The sequence below is a fragment of the Gadus morhua genome, chromosome 7, assembly GCF_902167405.1.
Source record: "Gadus morhua chromosome 7, gadMor3.0, whole genome shotgun sequence".
NCBI classification, from domain to species: domain Eukaryota; kingdom Metazoa; phylum Chordata; class Actinopteri; order Gadiformes; family Gadidae; genus Gadus; species Gadus morhua.
This window is the reverse complement of record NC_044054.1, coordinates 11540684-11564923: the sequence shown is the minus strand read 5'-3', so window position 1 is coordinate 11564923 and position 24240 is coordinate 11540684. Positions and strand designations below refer to the sequence as shown.

General features: G+C 47.2%; 1 protein-coding gene across 2 annotated transcripts in view; it reads left to right on the top strand.

Annotated features, from left to right (window-relative positions):
• Positions 1 to 22758, top strand: part of dpysl3 (dihydropyrimidinase like 3) — a 34355-nt gene extending 11597 nt beyond the window's left edge. Inside the window, exons 3-14 of one of the 2 annotated variants that reach the window (XM_030361595.1) lie at positions 92 to 276; positions 2626 to 2790; positions 3794 to 3855; positions 4851 to 4931; positions 6165 to 6233; positions 7132 to 7252; positions 9174 to 9330; positions 9847 to 9988; positions 11485 to 11655; positions 16030 to 16209; positions 18676 to 18832; positions 21250 to 22758. In XM_030361595.1, coding sequence (XP_030217455.1) covers positions 92 to 276; positions 2626 to 2790; positions 3794 to 3855; positions 4851 to 4931; positions 6165 to 6233; positions 7132 to 7252; positions 9174 to 9330; positions 9847 to 9988; positions 11485 to 11655; positions 16030 to 16209; positions 18676 to 18832; positions 21250 to 21344 — 1585 coding nt within the window. In that variant the 3' untranslated portion in view covers positions 21345 to 22758. Of the gene's footprint in view, positions 1 to 91; positions 277 to 2625; positions 2791 to 3793; positions 3856 to 4850; positions 4932 to 6164; positions 6234 to 7131; positions 7253 to 9173; positions 9331 to 9846; positions 9989 to 11484; positions 11656 to 16029; positions 16210 to 18675; positions 18851 to 21249 lie in introns of both variants that reach the window. The other variant, XM_030361594.1, reaches the window with a different exon arrangement.
• The last annotated feature ends 1482 nt before the right edge of the window (positions 22759 to 24240 follow it).

Sequence of the window (24240 nt, the reverse complement as noted above, 5' to 3'; positions counted from 1 at the left end):
AATAAGCAGGGTAGGTTGGTGTCATGGGGTTGGGGGTTGCCCTGGTTCTCCACTGACCCCCCCCCCCTTCTCTCCCGCTGTCCTCCCGCAGGCAGATCGGAGACAACCTGATCGTGCCGGGCGGCGTGAAGACCGTAGAGGCCAATGGGAAGATGGTCATCCCCGGGGGGATCGACATCCACACCCACTTCCAGATGCCGTACCGCGGCACCACCACCGTGGACGACTTCAACCAGGGCTCCAAGGCCGCGCTGGCCGGGGGCACCACCATGATCGGTAGGGCGTGCGGGGCTGGGTGGTGGCTGTTTAATGGCAGGAAGCTTTTGGGTGTGGCCTAATGGGAGGGAGTGGTGCATTTTGGGTAGCGAGACCCACAGGGGAAAGTGGGGGTCCATTTCCATTTTTTAAGGACCAACAGAACAGGGGAGAGAGAGAGAGAGAGAGAGAGAGAGTGAGAGAGAGAGAGAGAGAGAGAGAGAGAGAGAGAGAGAGAGAGAGAGAGAAAAATATTAGAGAGAGAGTGAACCGGCAACTTTTGTGTCTACACAAAAGTGTGTGTGTGTGTGTGTGTGTGTGTGTGTGTGTGTGTGCCAGGCCCTGCCCAAAGCAGGCAGCTGGCCGATACCATGGTGCCATTAATACCATTAAGGTCCATTGAGTTGGCTGTTACTGTACCCTCATTCTCCCCTTCTCCCTGTGTCTGCTGGATTCACCGCTCACACATTCACACAACAGCCGTGCGGCATTCACAAGCCCCTTTCAGACATCAGGCATCTGATTTAATTGTGTGTGTGTGTGTGTGTATGGTGGGGGTGTGTGTGTGTGAGGGTGGGATAGGAAGAGGCATAGGAAGAAGAGACATGTGTGTCTCTGGGTGTGTTCATTATGTGATGTGTGTGTGTGTGTGTGTGTGTGTGTGTGTGTGTGTGTGTGTGTGTGTGTGTGTGTGTGTGTGTGTGTGTGTGTGTGTGTGTGTGTGTGTGTGCAAGTGTGTGTGTGTGTGCAAGTGTGTGTGTGTGTGTGTGTGTGTGTGTATGTGTGTACATGTGGCCTTTTAAAAAGAGGGATTGGAAGATAAGATATGGCGAGTATGCGATTGTGTGTGTATGTGTGGGGGGCCGAGGGGGGGGGGACCCTCCTAGCTAAACAACAACACATTGTGTATTGAGACGGTCCAGACCCTCCTTCACCCATCATCCTATTAAGTTGTCAAGAACCTTCTAAGCGGATTGGGCCAGCTTTAATGAGATCAAACCAGCCAGTCAGGTGGCATGCCAGCAGGCCAGCAGGCCAACCGGCAGCCCGCGGTTCAACACAGCAGCGCACGCTGGTATACGATGTGATCACACCAGTAGGGCGGCCGTTTCACACGCAGATGGATTTACATCTGGGATTTGAGAGCAATGCATGTTCCACTGTGTGTCAGATAAATGACCATGTAAGAACTGATTTAAATTACGTTCCTTTAGATTACATTTACGTAAGAACTTTGTCACACTACTTGTGGGATGTATGATGGCATGGTATGGTACAATGATAATAATGATTGAATTTGTATTGCGCTTTTTTAGACACTCAAAGACGCGACGGTATGGATAGAACTCCAGCGTGACATCACATATGGATTAATTCTGAATGGCTTATAATCGCTGTTCTCACTTCCTAAAAGTCAATGGGATTCAACCCACTTTGCAACTTTCCGTTGGTTGGGATGGACAGCCATTGCTTGTTTGCTATTCATATTTGGTTGCTGGGGGACAAATTATATTTATTACCATTTTAATCTTGGGGAAATAATGGTATGATGCAATAAACTCAATGTCAGCATTTTGTAATCTGTGAGGCTTGTTTTTGTCCTTTACCAGGGAAAGTGATAAACAAGTTTGATGAATTATGACAACAGCAAGGGAACAATAACAAACGGTCTGAGCTCAACCAACTTTTGCCACACAACGAAAATAAACTTCTATGTAGACAGCTCTGAGCGAGATTGAACTCCAGCGAGCCCCCCTCCTGTCATGCAAGATTTAATTCAGGATGACAACAGTCAGACAGAGGCATTCTAAATGGAGTCTGATTTTTGACGTGTCCCCAACACCCCCTGCTGGCTCAGCAATGCTGAAATGCAACCTGACAGTTGGTTATGTAATGATAACAATCCAAAACAAGGGAGATCAATCACAGCCAGCCCTGACTCTCTCTCTCTCTCTCTCTCTCTCTCTCTCTCTCTCTCTCTCTCTCTCTCTCTCTCTCTCTCTCTCTCTCTCTCTCTCTCTCTCTCTCTCTCTCTCTCTCTCTCTCTCTCTCTCTCTCTTTCTCTCTTTCTTTACTCAACAATTGTCCTTATCTGACCTTTCTTACTATTTCTTTTCTCATCTAATCTCTATCTTAATTCCTCGCCTCTCTTTTCCCCCCTGTTTTCCCTTCCTCTCCTCTCCTCTTTTCTCCTCTACTCTATCCATCCTCTCCAATCCTCTCCTCCCCTTCCACTCCTCTCCTCTCCTCTCCTCTCCCCCATCCTCTCCTCTTCTCTCCTCTCCTCCTCCGCCTCCTTCTCTCCTCTCCTCTCCTCTCCTCTCCTCTCCTCTCCTCTCCTCCGCTCTTCTCCCCCTCCTCCTCCCCCAGTTGACCATGTGATCCCGGAGCCTGGCAGCAGTCTGATCGAGGCGTACGACCAGTGGAAGCAGTGGGCCGACGAGAAGTCCTGCTGTGACTACGCCCTCCACGTGGACATCACCCACTGGGATGACAGCGTCAAGCAGGAAGTGGAGACCCTCATCAAAGACAAAGGTTGGGGCAATATGTCGCAGTCGTCTGACTTGATACGTTGCCCTTCACAGGTCCTGCGCCCTCACTCCCGTTTGCGTTCGGATTTGTGGGTTGCAGCCATGCCATTGGTCCATTGAGCGGCCCTGTTCCGCATCCAAGACAAATCCGCCCAATCAGGGGTCAAGCGCCACCACTCTCTTGTGATTGGCCGACCCAAACGGCTAGGGTCTTCCTCCAGGCTCTCTACACAAAAGTGTCACAAGCGAGACTGGAAGTTGAGTTTAGTAGTTTACTCGCATCATGGGTGTAATAGCAATGCTGACCAGTGATGGCTCTGGTGAATGGAGGTCCATGGGAATTCACAGGGGTTGATGGAGTAAAGAGCTTACACATACTAGCAGCTAAAGAATCCAACGTTTCGTTATTGATGTACATATACAGAGAACACAGTGGGAGTAGGATCATAACCCAATATACGATACTTTGTTGGGTGTGTTCAGCTGTTCACAGTTTTCAACACGCTGTTGTCCAATAGGAAAACACACATCCAATCCGAAAGGGATTAGTGCAACGACAGCGACACTGTGTCGATGCGGTATGCCATGCTCGCTAGAGCGTTTGAACACAAACCCAAAAGCAGCTTAATGGCAAGCTGTAGACAGAGAGCCCGGACTAGCTGAACTGACAGCATGTTACGAGACAAGCAAGGTGACTGGGGGTAGGAGGGGGGCAATGACAACACACAAGACCTCACACAATGACCTGGTGATGGAAGAGGCAGAGGCCGCAGATCGGGCTGACTCAGTTGCCTGCCAACAGTGTCTGTTTATACTGTATATCTATGAGGAGTCAGGGGATCAGGATGAATCCTATCAGATCATAATGATACTAGATTGGAAAGACCAAGGGAACGCGACACATTACGCCATTGTTGTGAGATTGTTCTCAATGTCCCTAATGTGTTATGTCCCAGTTATGTGAACCCCGTGAGTGGTGATTATATCCTTTGGCTACCCTTCCACAGGTGTGAACTCCTTCCAGGTGTACATGGCGTACAAGGACTACTACCAGATGTCCAACAAAGAGGTACGTACCAACGCTCCCCGCTGTGGATGAGTGGAGACACCAGGCCCTACCAGCCCCTTCACTCACTATGAAAGCATGAACGCTTTCTGAGGAGTTTTTCGTACATGGATATTATGTTACATTTAAAACCATTAAAATACAACCATTTCAATGTTGGCGGGTGACCCAAATGAGGATTATGATGGTCTTATATTAATGACGTGCTGTTCGCCTTGCAAATTTGAAAAATAATTGTGGCTTCTGTGTTGTGACCAGCCAAACAATGGCTTCATTACTCACTTTACTCACTCTTGGACATCTTTTAAAAACTCCCTTCATCATCAAGGAAGGCACCTTAAAAGCCAATAGTTTAAGTATAGTTTTATGCATACAAAATGTAAAATGAGTAAACAAACAATTGTTCTTTGGCGTTCCAAGTCCCCCCTTGTTCAGAGGAAGCGAGGATGGACAGGGAATTGACCAGGCCTGAAACAATGATGTAATCCTGGTGATTCAAGGAGGGAGAGGGAGGGAGAGAGAGGGAGAGAGAGAGAGAGAGAGAGAGAGAGAGAGAGAGAGAGAGAGAGAGAGAGAGAGAGAGAGAGAGAGAGAGAGAGAGAGAGAGAGAGAGAGAGAGAGAGAGAGAGAGAGAGAGAGAGCGAGAGACTATCACTGTATGTATCCCATATATGTGAGAGAGCCTTTGGTGGAGACCACGCAGAATAATTGCAGTGCAGCGTGGCAGATGTCATGTAAATTATGGGGTTCTCTTAAAATAGTGGGGTATTATTGTCATCTGGGGATGAGAGAGAGAGAGAGAGAGAGAGAGAGAGAGAGAGAGAGAGAGAGAGAGAGAGAGAGAGCAGTATAAAGGTTTGACTGAAACTTAATAGTACTTAGCATTGTGTAGCGTCCTACCCTAGCTATCTTTTACACAGGGAATGTCTTAACCCTGCTTTTCTGTTTGCAAACTTATGGTGTGTGTGTGTGTGTCTGTCTGTTTGTGTGTCTCTCAGCTGTACGAGATCTGCTCCTTCCTGGCAGAGCACGGAGGAATCGCTCAAGTGCATGCTGAGAACGGAGACCTCATCGCCGAGGTAACGAGACAAAGTGAATCAACATTCGTGTACTTCTTTATTCATCAATTAGTCCGGAACCATCTCAGTATCCGTGACGGCTCATATGGATGCTTATTGGTCAGACAAGCTTGTTTTCTTGGGGGATTGACCTCACTCATTTATGGGAATATCGTGTCCGCAGGGACTCAAGCCAAGTTTCCCTCAACACACTTTAACGATGGTCAATGGTCATTTGTTGGGGATTTGTTTGTCATCCAACAAATCCCTGAGCATAATCACCATCTCGTCACACATTCCCCTCCCCCCCAGCCCCCCTGCTCTCGCAGAGTAAACACAGTATCAGAGTGAGAGAGAGCGAGAGAGCGAGAGAGCGAGAGAGAGAGAGAGAGAGAGAGAGAGAGAGAGAGAGAGAGAGAGAGAGAGAGAGAGAGAGAGAGAGAGAGAGAGAGAGCGAGAGCGGTTGTAGTTCATAGGGCTGGCAGCCCTGTATATCCATAAGGGGGAATGGGAATGAAGTGTTAGACAATTTGAGGAGAATGCTGCTCAGACCTCTGGATCAGACCGCCTGGACTCTGTCCCCCGACAGGTCTTCATACTGGAACACTGTGTGTGTGTGTGTGTGTGTGTGTGTGTGTGTGTGTGTGTGTGTGTGTGTGTGTGTGTGTGTGTGTGTGTGTGTGTGTGTATGTGTATGTGTATGTGTGTCTGTTTGGTTTGTTTTCTTATGGATCCTGTCTGCCTATAATAACATCATCAGGCAGTCTCAAAATCGATGGGCTCAATGTCCCTGTTCCACCGCCTTCAGGTCTTTTAAACGTCACGGGCGATGCGGTAATGCGGACTGACCTTGATATCAGCCCACTCAACGACCACATCCATTTTTGCATTATGGTGCTGCGACGGAGATACTAGCAGCTGACAAAAAACATTCCCCCAACAAGAGGTCAACACATGAAACACTCAGCAGCGTCGGCGGTGATGATGGATTCAGAACCTAACCTCCCGATGGCTTTCTTAATATCTTAACCTAGTGCTGAACTCCCGTGGGTTGGCCTACGTTCCAAACACTCCACTCAGCGTGTTGTCCGCTAAAAGCTCTACTTTCGGCCGCCCTGTCAATGTTGTGGTTTCCCCATCGAATCCAGTCAGTCTGGGGGTGCATGTGGTCCTCTGGCTGCCTGTGCTCCGTGGAGCTGGATCTGGATGGGACTGCACCACTGAGAGACATTGTGTTCTGTGTGTTCACTTCAGGAGCAAGCACGCATGCTTCAGATGGGCATCACCGGACCGGAGGGCCATGTGCTCAGCAGGCCAGAGGAGGTGAGCGTCAGCACACACACACACACACACACACACACACACACACACACACACACACACACACACACATGAAGGCACATAGGCACAGAGGCACACACACACACACACACACACACACACACACACACACACACACACACACACACACACACACACACACACACACACACACACACACACACACACACACACACACACACACACATAGATGCCGTACACACGCATATAAACACCTAATACAATTTTGAGATGGCCATTATCTCAATAGGTTGAGGTGTCCTTGAAACACACACACACACACGCGCGGCACACACACACACACACACACACACACACACACACACACACACACACACACACACACACACACACACACACACACACACACACACGCGTACACACACACACACACACACACACACGTGTACACACACACACACACACACACACACACACACACACACACACACACACACACACACACACACACACACACACACACACACACACACACACACACACACACACACACACACACACACACAAACTCTCTACTCTCTACTCTCACTCTCTCTTACTCTCTTGGCTGCACCCTCTTCATACTACATACAAATCATACTTAGTACATATTGATTGTTTAAACACACACCTTTAAAACGATTTAGGCAGTCAAGGTGAAGATGGATACACATATGCTATGCAATTATTTATTCAGGCCACAGTCCACAACATTTCGATATAGAAATGTAAAATGTATCATAAAAGAGTAGAGGCATTACAGTATTTTACTGTAATAGTCAGTGCTGTTAGCGTAGAGACATATCGACATACAATACCCCCCTCGGAAAGTCACTGTGACCAATGGTGACGTCACCAATGTTGTGTCCTGCCCGTGCAGCTGGAGGCGGAGGCGGTGTTCCGAGCCATCACCATCGCCAGCCAGACCAACTGCCCGCTCTACGTTACCAAGGTGATGAGCAAGAGTGCTGCCGACGTCATTTCCCAAGCCAGGAAAAAAGGTATGGCGGGGACCACTGAGAGGTCATCCTTTACGTATTTGAAACAAATTATGTTTTTTGTTACATTGTGCATTAAATGAAAACCAAAGGTCCCCAAGGTTGCAATGCCCCACCCATTTAATTTTGTTTTTAATCCTCTGTCACAGTTCTGTTGGACTCTCCCTGTTCATTATGTATGGGGGAGTTTTGGGGTTCAAGCTCTAGTTCTCTCCACTCTCTGCTGTCGGACTTCGGAGGGAGAGGGAGGAAGGTAGCCAGAAGGCTAAACTGCCTTTACCTGGTGCACAACGTACATATGCAATAGCACACTGTGTGGACAATTTGAGTCCATATTGAGTCTTAGCCAAGATATTTAAAACATTGTGGGTTCAAGGTGAGAATTGGACCAGGATCAATCCAAATCACTGCTAATGTAACCTCTAAAGTCACATTACCCTTCATCTAATAATTGTTTTAGGGGTTGGTTTTCCTTTAAGATAAAGCGCTCAGACCTCAGCTCGGAGGTCTGGGCCGCGTCCTCGGAATTCTAGCGTGGACATATATGGATCTTCATGCCGTGTGGCGCAGGAGATTATTTACTCCGCCTGTCCCGGTGATGTAGTTCAAGCTGTGTTTGATTATGAATAGGATGGATTAATGAATGAGCGTAGCGTGTTTGGCGGGATGCATCTGATGACAAGGTTACAGTGCAACAACAACAAACCACAACAAACGGCGACCGCGTCGGCCAGGGTTCCATACCCGGCGGTGCTGGTTGTTGGCTTTTGTTGGGAGGACTTGTTTGGTCGGTGTCGAGACAACGGATCTGCGTTGGTCCAAATTCTGTGGTCGGGGGTTGGTTGTTTGTGGGATTAGTGCGCGCCACCTTCTAAACAAGTCATCAGCGAGATGAGAAACACGTGACGCTCTTCCCCTGTAATCATCGCGGTGTTATGCCACAGCGTGGTGACGTAACGACACCCCATCCGGGGCTGGTTGTAACAGCTCCAGATAGAATCACGTGTGGTCACTGGTGAACCATGACCACATATGGAAACGGCAGAGAATGTTAAGATGAATACTTCAGAATGAATGGGTTCTGGAAAAACGTTGCATCAAGATAAGCCCCTTGACTCATGGAAATGCATGTTTTCCTCCGTATAGAGACGGTTGCCTCGCTGGCGTCATCGACCACATGGTGTAAGCAATATGAATATCCACTCAAGTCCTTGTATGAAGATTTGATGCAGTGTGCGTTTCTCAGGTCCTTCAGGGATCCATGCAACTGGGCCCCTGATGGGAGAACGAGAGGTCCGGAGAGGTTATCAGGGGTGTTTAAGGGATATCTAGCTTAATCACTGTCACAAAGAGGCTCTGTAGATGTGTGTGTTTGTGTGTGTGTGTGTATGTGTGTGTGTGTGTGTGTGTGTGTGTGTGTGTGTGTGTGTGTGTATGCGTGCATGTATGTGTGTGTGTAGGTGTATCTTTGTGTGCGTGTGTTGTGTGTGTGCGTGCATGCATGTGTGTGTGTATGGGGGTGTATTTGGTATGTGGGCCTAGATGAATGTGGGCCCAAAAATATCCTTCATTTTGGGCATAGACGCTGTGTTCACTTTTGTTCCAGCTTTAATCCCTGGTTAGAACCATTTTTCTGCTCTGACATGGAAGGTCTTAAAACATAAAAAGGAAAGGCAGAAGTTCGAAAAATCCCTTTACATGGTAACATAAATGATTTGTGACCCATTACATTTCTTTTGTCAAGATGAATTTGAGTCATTTTGACCAGAGATCAAAGGTCCAAATCAATGTGAGAGATTACGAGCGAAAGAGTATGTTCTGGTCTCATCTCAAAGCACTGAAAGGAAAGCAGAATTACCTGGATGAGATGTGTGTTCTTGATTAGATCTATGGAGTTAGAATTGAACATTGGCTTCTATTTCAGGAAATGTGGTGTTTGGGGAGCCAATCACGGCCAGTCTGGGGACTGACGGGACACATTATTGGAGCAAGAACTGGGCAAAGGCCGCCTCTTTTGTGACAGCCCCGCCCCTCAGCCCTGACCCTACGACCCCTGACTATCTGAACACGCTGCTTGCCAGGTACTCTCACCATAGCAACATCATCATAACTTAGCATTGTTATGTCATCACTTTTTATATGCCACGCACTATTTGTATAAACAGAACACAAGTTAACTTGAATTTAACTTGACTTAAACGTCCTTATCCGTAGGGACATCTAGTGCTTTGATGTAAATTAAACTTTCTCTCCATATTGTCACTTTTCTTATTTTCCTACACCTCTGTCTGTCTGTCTGTCTGTCTGTCTGTCTGTCTGTCTGTCTGTCTGTCTGTCCCTCTCTCTCTCTCTCTCTCTCTCTCTCTCTCTCTCTCTCTCTCTCTCTTTCTCTTTCTCTCTCTCCGTCTCCGTCTCCGTCTCTCTCTCTCTCTCTCTCTCTCTCTCTCTCTCTCTCTCTCTCTCTCTCTCTCTCTCTCTCTCTCTCTCTCTCTCTGTCCCTATCTCTCTGTCTCTCTGTCTCTCTCTCTCTCTCTCTCTCTCTCTCTCTCTCTCTCTCTCTCTCTCTCTCTCTCTGTCTCTCTCTCTCGGTTCTCCAGTGGGGACCTTAACGTTACTGGCAGTGCCCACTGCACCTTCAGCGTGGCGCAGAAGGCCATCGGTAAGGACGACTTCACCCAGATCCCCGAGGGGGTGAACGGGACCGAGGAGAGGATGGCCCTTATCTGGGACAAGGCTGTGGTGAGGACCCTCCCATCGCACCCTCCCAGCTATTATTATACATTCATGTTTCATTTATTTAATGATGTTTCTTTATGATTTATTTATATTTCATATGTTTAAAGTCATCTATTTTTTGTAAATTTTCTCTTGAGTTGTAGGTAATGTGTCTCATGTCAAAAAGTATTACATATCATACTATTAATAATTATTAATAGTTATTTCGAAAAAAAAGAGATACATTGTAGATCACTCCACTTTTAATCCTCACATAGTAATGTTGACGTGCTTTTCTCCTCGGCTTAGCGTTGGTGTTTTCCTCTTTCCTCTAACCCTTGTTGCTGTAACTGGAGTCCAATTCCTTTTGTTGGTGCATGCTTGACCATTACTCTCCCTGGGGATTGAGTGTAAACAGTGAGCAGGAGCAGCATTCACTTGTGTTGCAGTAACCGTCTATAATTAAACCAAATTCCTTCACATTTTGAACTTCTATTTTTATCAATTTGATCAATCTCCTTGTCCAATCTCTAGTCGGCTTGGCAATCTCCTTTTGAGCAAAGCCTTTTTTCTTGCTTCATGATGCCATAGTATCATTCAATCTTATTCCTGTTTCTCTACAACCCTGCCTCTGTCCCATTCTATGTATTTTATGTCTATTTCCCTTCCTTCCATTGAGTCTTAGTCTCAAGTACTGTTTCTCCACATCTAGGTTTTTCTTTGGTCTCTCTCTCTTTCTCGCTCCATCCTCTTTTCCTACCCACTAACTTAACAGAAACAGTGAAACCAGTTTAGTCCTCATTTTTTCTTATTTGAATCTCTGGTCTCTAGTTGTCTTCACCCCTGTAACTGCATGCCCACAGGCGCTGTGTGGTGTCAGACTACGGGTCTGTGGTCCCACAATGCATTTGCAATGTAGATGTTCTGGAAAAAGGTTCCACATTACTCCATTACCAGCCGGTGTCTTTGCATGCAGCATGCTCTTCTGACTATTCAATTATCCTCACCACATACAGCGTGTGTTTCCTGTTCCATTTGACCCATGGAACACCGTGGGGAAGCTTTCTTACCGCGGACCCGTTCTGTCGTTCTGTTGAATCTAATACATTCCTTGTGTTTTTTTTTATACTAGTTATGCATCCCTGGAGGTTAGTTATCATGATGTCATACCCCTCATTGCGCCATTAGATTTAACATGCTCGATTAAACTTGTGCCATTATATTTAACTCGATTTTGTTCAGCCATAAATGGTTCAATGCTTCTGTCTCTCTATCGTGTTTACACATGGAGTAGTCAGGTCAAGTAAAGACAATGGTACTCAAAAAGCAAGGAAAAAACTCCCTTAATTATCAAGGAAGAAACCCTAAGAAGCAACACAGGAAGGGGGATCTCTCCTTCCAGGGGTGGTTCTGCGATGGGCGGCATCCCGTTGTCCGACCGATCCTTACCGTGGCTTTTCTTTGGTTTCGACCATCCAGTCATCTGAACACCGTTCTCCTTTCATCCCCTTTTGTGTCAGACCACGGGCAAGATGGACGAGAACATGTTTGTGGCGGTGACCAGCACCAACGCAGCCAAGATCCTGAACCTGTACCCGCGCAAGGGCCGGGTCGCCGTGGGCTCCGACGCAGACCTGGTCATCTGGGACTCGGACTCGGTGCGCACCGTGTCGGCCAAGACACACAACTCGGTAGGTGGGGCGCCGCGGAGAGGCGAGGCGTTGGAGCTCGTTCAGGATATTTGATGTTATCGTATCCTGTTTTTTAATCAACCCATCGCTCCCCTGTTCAATGAAGGACAGGTTAGTAGCAAAGCACAATGGTCTTGTTGTCCGTGGGAACAATGCCCCTATTGTCTCCTTGTTTCCAGCACAGGGTCTCTTAACGTTGTTTGCTTTTTGTTGCTGTTGCGTACTTTAGTCGTGATTCATAGGTTTAGTCGATGTCATAAAAATGAAGGCATCGCGACACGGACATAGACTTTAATGCGCTGTGTTTTCCATGTATTTTGTCCAGGAAACTGTCGTTCTCTTTTTACACCTGGAGCGACACAGACTAGCTCTTTGTAGTCGCGGGGCATTTCAGGACGGCACGGCCCTCGCTGTCCCCCGTGGCTCCTGCTTTGATCCAGATCGGCTTCAAAGTGAGGCTGAGCGTCAGGCCAGCAAGTAGGATCAAAATTGGGCCGACGACAAAAGTGCGGCTCCACCTCGTTTTTAGAAGATCTATCTCGCAAATCTTTTCGTGCACAACCGTTTGGCGCGCTCCTCGGCCACGGGATTAGTAATGGGGAGGAAGCGCACTCCAGGGAGGGGGGCTTGTAAACAAACGCAGGGCTCAGCGCTTTGTGCTAGCATTCCTGAGGGGTTCAGGGGTTCTTCTGACCGCAGATATTAGTCCAGCCTGCAGCTTGAATCCAGAATTTTCCCGAATACTGAACAAGATTATAATAATTATATTAATAATTAGTAATATTATAATAAAATGCCATAGGACAGAGAGTTGGATAATGTCATTTAATGTTCTGGGGACATAATAGTGAATATGATTGGTTGTTATTTGCTTATATAGCTCCTCTTATACAGTTTAAGATGTGATGATGTCACTTCAAGGTTTCAGGGTTATGCAGAAAAATTAGAATAGGGACAGAGGATTAACAATAGGCATATGAGACATAGAGAATTTGAAAATAGACTATGAGACGCTGTCATTAGGGTTTTTATATTTAGAAAGAAAGCCAAACGTTGGATATAACTGTACATCGGAGGGCGCACACACAAACACACAACACACATACCCTCTCGTGCACCCAAAAAACACCAAACAAACAACCCACAGACACCTTCGTACAGTACACACACACACACACACACACACACACACACACACACACACACACACACACACACACACACACACACACACACACACACACACACACACACACATACACACACAGTTGTTAACAGCTTGCTTTACTTCCTGTTAAATGCAGGACAGTAGAGTGGCTGAAGAAAGAGTGAGAGAGTTAAGAGAGGTCGGGAGAGAGAGTTGAGGAATTTAGAATGGCCACTTTGTGTGGGAGTGAGGAAGAGAGAGCTAGGAAGGAAGGAAGGAAAGGCTCAATGATGGATAGAAAAAGGATCCATCTTAGAGACGAGCAAAGAATGGTCAGAATAGATGAAAACACAACAATAAAGAGACCCACCAAGAGATTACAATTCGTATTTCTAGCCTTTACCAGATGTTCTTGACATTTATAGTGTCCTTAAGACCCCATGAATTGTTAATTCATGGAAAAGTACCTAGTTTAATTTTGTTGATCATAATCAAATACACTTAACTTCCTCTCCAGCACAATTTCCCTCATGCCTACTAACAACTTGGCAGACACACTCAGACCTAATATTCCCATCAATCACGTGTGTGACATTTAAACACGTCGTAACGTTTTCCCCGGACATAAAGCCATCATTGGACCAACTGTTGAACCAACTCAACACCTCTAGGATGCCATGATTTAATGCTGAATTATAATACAATGTTTCAGGTTAGAGAGAGAGAGAGAGAGAGAGAGAGAGAGAGAGAGAGAGAGAGAGAGAGAGAGAGAGAGAGAGAGAGAGAGAGAGAGAGAGAGAGAGAGAGAGAGAGAGAGAGAGAGAAAAAGAGAGAGAGAGAAGGAGGGGGGAGAAAGAGAGAGAGAGAGAGAGAGAGAGAGAGAGAGAGAGAGAGCGCAAGAAAGAAAGAGAGAAAGCGAGAGAGGGATATTGGAGGAAGAGTTTGAGGGAGAGTGGAGAAGAACTCTCCCCAGAAAGGCCTGGACTAACTGGAAGAACAGGGGATGGCTGCTAATGCAAATTATAGCGTGATGCTAATCATATTAGGCCTTCCAGCTCCTAATGGGGAGTACATCCACTGAGATCCTCCGGATTCTTCAAGAGTGATGTCAGCGCTCCTTCATTTCCTGCCGGAGAGTGGAGCAGTGGGGGGGGGGGGGATCCCACCGAGGCCTCTGTCGCCCGTGAGCCCCAGTGTGAACCCAACGGGAGCGCTCTGCGCGGTCCGGTTAGCCTTCCTGAGGCCGGGCGCTAAACCGGCATGACTGGCGTTGTGTCTAACAGGGGGGTTATCGCCCAGCCCACATCTGGACCGGGTTCACTGCGGTTGTCAGGCAACACGCAACTACAAAAACATAGATGAGGATAAATATTATGCACGTTAAAGTCATGCACATATGTGTGCCCATAGCAACACAAGCAAACACACACACACATGCACACCCCCGCTGGCCCACGGCGTAGTTGCAGACGTGTGTGTGCACGCACGCAGGCAAACACACATGCACAAACACACACAAGCACACATCCGGCAGAAATGCAAAAATACACACATGTGCAGACTCACAATAGGTCATAACAATGACATCATGGTTGGCAGACTACAATGTATCCTTGGTAACCGGTGTTCCTGTTCAAGTTTGGCAGCAAGTTGGATTAGGGTTGTGTGCAAAGATATGTTTGTGTGTGTGTGTGTGTGTGTGTGGGTGTGTGTGTGTGTGTGTGTGTGTGTGTGTGTGTGTGTGTGTGTGTGTGTGTGTGTGTGTGTGTGTGTGTGTGTGTGTGTGTGTGTGTGTGTGTGTGTGTGTGTGCGTGTGTAAGTGTGGGTGGGTGCGTTTGTAAAATAAGGACGATCAGCGATAAAAAGCCAGAACAGAGAACTGGCAGAAAGAGTTGTTTCTGTGTGCAGAAGGAGTCTGTGTGATTGAAAATTAAAACATTTATCAACTGAGTATGAGAGTGGGTGAGGAAGAAAGAGATATCGAGAGACAGAGAAAGAGAGAGATACAGCGAGAGAAAGGAAGATACATAGAGAGAGATGGAGAGAAAGAGAGAGATAAAAAGAGCGACAGAAAGAGAACGAGGGAAAGATAAATAAAGAGAGACACGTAGAGAGAGAAACAAAGAGAGAAAGAGAGAAACAACCAAGAGAGACCAGAGGGAAAACTAGTGTTTTGAGAGACAATTAAACAGTGCAAGGTTAGGGCAACGATGAGAAGATCCTCCATGTCATAGATTATCATCTATCAATTATAGTCCTGATGAAACAAGATTGCCAGTTTAAGTAATACACTATATTGGGAGCCAGATTTGTTGACTACAAATGGTGACACCCTCCTAAATAGTGCTCTATAGAATAGGATACAAGTGGAGCCATTCAAACACCTAACCCCCAATTGGACCAATTCGAGGTTTCAAAGAGCTATTATAGAGAGAGGGCCATTCCACTCCTGTGACAGGAACCATTCCATTCCTGTGACAGGAACAAGACGGCAGTACTGTACTTGAGCACCGGGGGCAGAGTGACAGCCAGTGTAGAATGCATCGAGGTGAATGGAGCCTAGTGCTACGAAATGAGAATCTCTTTCTATTTCAGCTCTGCACGGGCTAAATTCGCTACTGTTACGCAAATAAACATCATCCGGGTTATTGTGAATACACCGTTTTTCGCTGGTTTGACCCATTATTCAGAGCAGTCGCACCAGCGCTGAGGCTACAGGCCATGACTAGCAGCTGGCAGCAGGGGTAATCCCCCGGAATCCCTTTCAAAATGCTCTGAGAGGCGACATTGGGATAAAGCAGACACATGTTTAGCCCCCAAGTTTCATGTTTCCCAGCCTAAAAGTCATCAGATAAATTGGACAGGGGTGCTAATGAAGTGAACATAGGCGTCACACGAGGTGTAGTTGACAGCCGTCAGAGCTCGGACAGCACTGCTCTCGATGCGCAGGCGGAAATGACAAAATCTTGGCAAAATCAAGATGAAAATATCCCTTTCCACCTCAATAGTTCAAGACTGATGAATATAATGCCATGTATAATTAATAAGTGTGTCTCCTTATCCACCATCAGAAGGTGACTTCTCGTTCCCTCCTCATGTTCTACGCTCAATTGGTGTTCGCCTCATGTATTGGCAACGGGCGTATCCTCTTATTAGAACATCTTTGGTTTACTAATTCTTCTTCTTCTTCTTCTTCATCTTCTTTTTCTTCTTCACTATGTGTGTAGGAGGCGGAGTACAACGTGTTCGAGGGCATGGAGCTCCGCGGCGCCCCCCTGGTGGTCGTCTGCCAGGGCAAGATCGTGCTGGAGGACGGCACCATGCACGTCATCTCCGGCTCGGGCCGCTTCATCCCCTGCACCCCCTTCCCTGACTTCGCCTACAAGCGCATCAAGGCCAGGAAGCAGGTGAGAGGACGGCTTTATAGACTGGAAACAAAGTCAGTTACAGGGAGACCACCAGCTCTCAGAGCCCCCCCCAAAAAAACATATTACCACCTCGCTCGATGCCACACCGCTGTGCTCTGAGAGACTCAATTCATTCATCGCCTCGTGAGACAAATCCGGATCTTGCACGTTCTCATACGTTTGCAGTGTGTTTCTCTCTGCCAGCCTGGCCTTTCATTTCATGACGGAGCAATGAGCGGCGCAATCGGCAGGATTTCAAAATAATGGCGGCGCCAAAGGAAGATGTAATGGGAGCAATCTCAACAGTTTCATATGAAATAGTCCGAATAACCACGTTAAAGGTAAAATATGCAACAATAAAAAAAATTGAAATGTGCTGTAAAACACATTCACATGTGGATGCTCAGTGAACCACATGTTAAGGTTTAAATGCAAGCCTTGCTTTTTGAGGGTGGGCCAGTGTGTGAGAGAGTAGGGAGAGGGAGGGGTGAGGAACCGCAACAGTCTGACTGGAGATAGTAAATCGTAAATCTCACATACCAAAGATGGACAGAAATTGCATGCAAGGAATTTCCCAGAGGAGAATCTGTTCCTGCTTTCCTTCCGACCGGATTCAGCAAGAGCGAAGCGAGCAAGCGTGTCACTCAGTTATTTCATCTGATGGGCTGGATCTTTTTAAACAATAGTAAGGCCGCACCCATAAGTATAATCTAATCACTGCCCAGCCGAGGCCAGACTGATATGAACTGCCAAATGCAACATGAACACATCCTGAATATCAGGAAGGTTTCACGAGGCTACGCGTATTTCCCTTCATGCCCGTTGTATTTCTCCATGACAGCAAAGATCTTTCAGATTAATATGTTATTATTGATATCGTTTTATGAAGTCTACATCTAAACTAGTATGATGGGTAGATTTGCAGTGTGCAGATTTATCGCTATTTATTTGTGAAACCACAAACCTACTACACTAATCCACCTCAACCATGTGTGAAGCAGGCCGCACTGAATCAGAATCAACACAGCGTTGTTGTGTTTTGTGTCCATGGGTAAACTGTTCCCATTTGGCTTGTGAGTATTAATTTATCCCTCAGACTTCCACTCCTCGCCCCTGTTTCAAATTGAAAACAGTTGCTCCCTTTTTTCCCCTTTTTCCTTTTTTTCCGGACGCTCTTTAAGAGGTTCTTTCATGTGAGCCCAGAACTCTTATTTGCACAACGATTCCCTCCGTTTGCAGCTGGGAGAGTGATGAGCGAACAGTGGAGTGTCGTGGTAACAGCCCGCTGTTTGTCTTGGTTGCCGACCCCGTTTCCCCTCGCTGCCAGCGCTCTTGTAGGACTCCTTCAGCTGAGTTGGCTCTCAGTGAGGACCGCTCCGGACTGTACCAGAGGACACACATACAGGCTGGGAGACCGGCAGTCAGACGGACAGGCGGAGAGACACACAGACGGACAGAGGGACCGGCAGTCAGACAGAGAGACTGGCAGACAGGCAGGCAGACACACAGATTGGCAAGTGGACTGTCAGACACGACAGACAGGCAGACTGGCAGTCAGACAGACAGACAGGCAGACAGGCAGGTAGACAGGCAGACAGAAAGACAGGCAAGCAACCAGGCAGGCTGAGAGATAGAGAGGAAGTCAGGCAGTAAGTCAGACAGACACACAGACAGACAGACAGACAGACAAACAGGAAATAAGAACTAGGGATTCAATGAATAAAGAGAGAGAGAGAGAGAGAGAGAGAGAGAGAGAGAGAGAGAGAGGGAGAGAGAGAGGGAGAGGGGGAGAGGGGGAGAGGGAGGGAGGGAGGGGGAGAGAGAGAGGGGGACGGAGAATAAAAACCATTTGAGGAGCGGGTCTCCTGCTGCTGCTGTGAGTCACAGAGCATGTGGGGTTCCTAAGAGGCTAACTTCATTTACATGAGATCATAAAGCATGTGCCCTCTTTGACAGCTACTTAGATTCAGGATGAAACCCAGGGGTCGGGGGTCAAGTGGCGTGTTCCCCGGACGCAACCTCATTGCCACCTCTCTGGCTCAGGAGCTGCGCTCCCCCTCTCCTGTTCAACCTACTCCAGCCCCATTGGCTCCTCGCTCCTCGTGAAGCCCTCTTCTTCCTCGGTGTGGTTAGGCTCCGTGAGGCCGCCCGCTGCCCGTGTGGTCCCAGAGGCACGTCCTGCTCCCCGGCCGTGCTGATAATAACACGTTTTACAGAGAACAAGGGGAGGAGAAGTAGCCACCACTAGAGATGCACCTGCTTCTGAAGACTCACCAGCAGTCCTCAACGTTTAGGATGGACTGCTGTTACGTTCACAACGTGCTCATGTTCTATGCTTTGCTCTCTTTGTCCCATTCCCTCCCTCTCTCCCTCTCTCTCTCTCTCTCTCTGTCTCTGTCTCTGTCTCTGTCTCTGTCTCTGTCTCTGTCTCTGTCTCTCTCACTCTCTCTCTCTCTCTCGCCCCAGCTGGCGGTGTTGCGGGCCGTTCCCCGGGGCCTGTACGACGGGCCGGTGTCTGAGTTCTCGCCCATGTCCCGCGGCGGGACCCCGTCCGCCTCGGCCCGCACCTCCCCCACCAAGCCGCCCGTGAGGAACCTGCACCACTCTGGATTTAGCCTAGCAGGTAACCCTGCGTTACGCGGTGAGCCCAGCCACGCCCACACACTGCACCACCACACCCTTCTTCCTCCCGTCACCACGGCGATGCCTAACCCTTTCCGAACGGCGGACGGCTAACACCTGGTCTCTCTCCACCACCTGGTCTAACACCGCCCCACTGGGGGTACTGGTCTCTCTTCACTACCTGGTCTAACACCGCCCCACTGTGGGTACTGGTCTCTCTCCACTGGTCTAACACCGCCCCACTGGGGGTACTGGTCTCTCTTCACTACCTGGTCTAACACCGCCCCACTGTGGGTACTGGTCTCTCTCCTCTGGTCTAACACCGCCCCACTGGGGGTACTGGTCTCTCTCCACTACCTGGTCTAACACCGCCCCACTGGGGGTACTGGTCTCTCTCCACTACCTCGTCAATCAACTAACTGATCCACATCTCTGTTTGCAATCAACATAAGTATTTGATATATGCTGTAAATAATATACACACACGCACACGCTTGCACGCACACAGATTCCACTTCTAGTTTTCCATGTGTTGGAATATGTCATCAGTCTGTCTATGAAAAAGTAATCCAATCATGAGTGTGAGATCACCACATGACGTTATATGCTGAGCAACGACATCATACCACTCTGACACAACCTCTCCCTGTCGCCCCCTCCTCCCCACATGAGACATTGTTTAGAACCAAGAGCTTTGAGAAAACGTCTGGTGAATCCAGTCACGGTATTAATTCCCAAATCCTGTTGAATAAGTTTGAGTGTTTGTTTTCACGTCTGACACCTGTTGTGTCTGCACCCCCACGCCTCCAGTAAAGACATTACACCCCTCCAATCACCAGAGCGGAGGGTGTGAGATTAATTTCGACAATCGTCGAGGTTGACTGACTTCACGACGCAGTTCAATGCTGTGGACCTTAACCGCAGGATCGGTAGCGCTTTATCGCATAGCCTCCGCCGTTTTACGATCGGCCGGCGGACCTTGTAGCGACAGAGTGCCGTAACGCACATAAACAACAGGACGGTTTTCCATCCGCCGCTGCCTTTTATCGTTCAGCGGATGAAAAAAAACAAAAAACTCTGGAAAGAAGGGTTGTAAGACTTTATAGAAGCCCTGGGGAGAATCGTATAATGTGTCCGTCAGTCTCTCGCTACAGTGCTCCGAGTGGGTTCAAGCTAAAGCTAATGACGGTCATAAGAATCATACCGTATACTGCTATACAATTTGTACTTGGTTTTATTTGTCCAGATTGGTCAGGTTGGTGAGTTTCATAAAACATTCGGCATAACATTTAAAACATGGTGGTATGAGTTCCAGGAGGTCAGGGAGGGGAAGCATGCTCCTGTTAAGGGCCTATCGGTTACCGGCTGGATGCGTGAGACGTCGCTGCTGAGGAGAGAGACAGTGATCTTCCCTGGAAGGAATTTTCCCATTAGGATTGAATCGGTACAAGAAGGGATGTTAGGATTCCCAGGCTTTTTGATGCGTGTGTGTGTTTGTGAGTGTATGTGTATGTGTGTGTTTCAGGGTGTATCTGTGAGTGTGTGTGTGTGTGTGTGTGTGTGTGTGTGTGTGTGTGTGTGTGTGTGTGTATCTACGTTTGTGTGTGTGTTTGTGCGTGTGCCTATGTGTGTCTTGTTGTGCTTGTTTGTGTGTGTTTGTGTGAAAGTATGCTTTTCTGCTTTAGCCTGTCTGGCTGGGATGTGCACAGATGGACATGCCTGGATAACATATAAGGCTGAGAACATGACATCTGATATGTACGACAAAGACAGAGTATACTCTGGTGTACGGTTTGCCTAAGCCAATTTAATTGAGCGTCAGGCAAATTATTTGGCTGTCCTACATGGTTTATGTCCGGAAATACTCATTGCAGAAAATACTAAAAGCATGCCGCTATGCAGTCAGTTGATTGTGCAGTCTCCAGCAGCACTCGTATAAACACGCCATACATCAATAAAGAACAGAGATAGGGCTGTGAGTCTGTGTTATTGTCCACAGTGTACATCCGGTGGGAGAAACGTGTTGAACTTAAAGAGCAAAACTGTCAGCAAAGTTTAAGAATCCAGCTCCTGTCTTTGTCTCTGATAAAAAAAAATCATAGTATCATTATATAATTTCACCTTATCTTTCATGAAGCACAAAAAACACAAGGAATACAGGCAATATAGGGGCCTAAACTACACTTGTAGTGTAAACATGCACAGAACAGTCCCATTGAACTGCATTGTCTTATATTCTCTCTCCCTCTCTCTCTCTCTCTCTCTCTCTCTCTCTCTCTCTCTCTCTCTCTCTCTCTCTCTCTCTCTCTCTCTCTCTCTCTCTCTCTCTCTCTCTCTCTCTCTCTCTCTCTCTCTCTCTCTCGCTCTCTCTTTTTCTTTCTCTCTCTCTGTCTCTCTCTCTTTTTGTCTCTCTTCCAGGCCCAACTACTCCAGATGACATCCCCATCAGGCCCGCAGGCCGACGTGTCATGGTGCCCCCTGGTGGCCGCTCCAACATTACATCCCTCAGCTAAATGTCTGTTAGAAAAAAAAAACGTGAGACGGGGGATGCAAGCAGGAACACAAGTGCAGCAAGTGGGGAAGAGGGGCGGGAGGGAAGGGAGGGAGTGTGGTGGGAGGGGAGGGAGGGAGGGTGGGTGGGTTAGTTAAAAGAATAGCGAAACACTGAATCCTCATGCCTTTACCTGTCCAAATGCTACCTTTGCTCGGAGGAGAACAGTATTCCTTTTCCTGTGGACAGTCAACCCTCATAGGGCCCAGGGAGCAAGTCCCGCGTCCTGGATAGATAAAACACCCATGAGGTCAGAGGTGAACCAAAACACTGGTCACAAATGCCCATTATTTTCTGTGTCACTATATGTTTCAGAGGAAATATTCAAACGGCCAGATGCAATGTTGTTTTTCCATGACAAGCCTAGATTTCAAACACCCTCTTTAAGGACAGCTCCTTTGCAATTGAACTCCATACCGTTACATTTGTTCTGGCAACAGAGCGAACCAGGTGGGCTCTCTTAAGGAAAAGGGATTCTGGTTATCTCAGAGCGATGCTGTGCTTCTTCCATCCCAGTCCGGTTCCATTGTCAACCCGTGGGTTTGTTGCCTGACGTCTGAAAAAAAAAAGCATTTTGAATGAACAGTATACCCCTTCCCCTAGCAAACGTAATCACATGTAGTACCGTTGGTTGGCCCTAGGTGGCATCGTGACTGTTGTATTGTAGTTTAGTGAGTGGTGTGTTGAAGGCTGTGTGGGGTCTGGGAGCAGCATGTGTTGTGAGGGCGCGTGGGCCTGCATGGGCTTCAAAGGCGACATGGTCCATGGTCCTATACACTCTTTTTCATGTCCTAATTAGCTCCCCAAGAGTTAGCCCCCAAACAAGAATTGATGGATTATTATAAAAAATGTAAGTAAACACTTCTTGCTTCTAGTCTCATCATCATCAGGTTGTACTTCTCACTTTTGGACGGTTTAAAATATTCTGCTATCATGGAATAAAATGTAATTTCAGTCTTAAAACAATCTCTGTTTTCTACAGGATATTGTGTATTTTTGCCAAATGCCCCCCGCGAGCTCTCCAGGGTCAATTGTGTATTAAATGCAAGTCAATTGGAGAACTTCAGACCTCTATTTAGTTGTCCCTGTCCACCCTAGTTTAGGCAGAGGATCACTGTGTGCTCACAACCAACAGCGGGGGACCTTTGACGTGTTTTGTCGGCCTTGTTGAGGAGAATACGAGTGGAGATGTGACAGGAAGGGGAGAGGGTGTGTTGGGTATGGGGTGTTTATTGGCTGATCCGAAGTGGTGGTTTTATTGTATTTATCTTTGTAACTTTTATTCTTTTTTTTTTTTACTGTTGTATCAAAATCCAGAGATGGCAGGTCAAAAAAGAGGTGTGTTGATTCTTGAAATAAATATAAATTGCAACTCATTGGATGTGGTCTTACATTTTGTATTATGTATATCACATAAGAGCCTGGGTTTCAAAATGACACAGGTTAATCCAGTCAGTAAAAAAACAGACACAGAGACACACACACACACACACACACACACACACACACACACACACGTTCATATTATAGTTATTTTATTGAGGTCAAAAAGAAAAATGAGAATATGAGACACAATGAATCACCTAGCAGCACAGACAGCAGCAGCAGCAGCTCCATTCAGGAGCCTACCAGCGGCTGCAGCCTGCTGGGCCATCGCCTTGGATCCCCAGCCCCTGGTATGGAGGCCACCTGGTCACCTGGTGGCCCCGTCACCTGGACGGTCTGTTTTAGCACCACCAGGTTATGAGCATGGCTCCCAGAAACAAAGATGACACCGAGCTGGGATGAGATATGACTTGGATTGGTTTTATGGCATAAACGCATGAACACGCACACACACACACACGTCACACACACACATATACATATGCACGCACACACATACATACACATGCACACACACACAAACGCACACATAGGCATGCACGCACAGACACACATACTAATGCACACCCACACACATACGAATGCAGGCACACACACAAATACGCACATACGCAAAGGCATGCACGCACACGCACGCACACACACACACACACACACACACACACATAGACACACACACACACACATAGACACACACACACATTTACATGCACACAAACACACTTATACACAAATACATACACGCACACGCATGCATGCACACACAAACACACACACACACACACACACACACACACACACACACACACACACACACACACACACACACACACACACACACACACACACACACACACACACACACACACACACACACACACACACACAGACAGACTGAGAGCATATGTAAGAGCAACACCTAGAATGTGGTGTCCCCTGAACCCCGACATATTGGTTTAACATATTAATTAAATTTTTCTAACAATTTACCAATATAAATGACTCTAGTTATATAATTCGATTTTCATAGAATAATGGAAAGAAATCCAGAGACGTTGTGTATGATGTGAGTCCAGTCATTCGTATAAATGGTACTTACGACTGCAAGAAACCTTTTCGGCTGTGTTCGTAAATGGGTTACAATGGCATTTTAAATGTTTCCAAAAAACAGAGTTTATAGCAGCACATTTTTTCACTCGGTGCAACAACAATGCTCTGAATGCACAAAGCAGGTGTGATCCAACATCGGCATAACATGGCGTAGAGGAGTTATGTAGTTTGTTTCCTGTCCTCAACATTTTCCAGCTGCAATTGAGAAGATTTAAAAGTCAAAAGTAACAGAGAAAAGCTTCTCAGGTTTTTTTTTGCCTATGTGTGTGTGTGTGTGTGTGTGTGTGTGTGTGTGTGTGTGTGTGTGTGTGTGTGTGTGTGTGTGTGTGTGTGTGTGTGTGTGTTTGTGTGTGTGTGTGTGA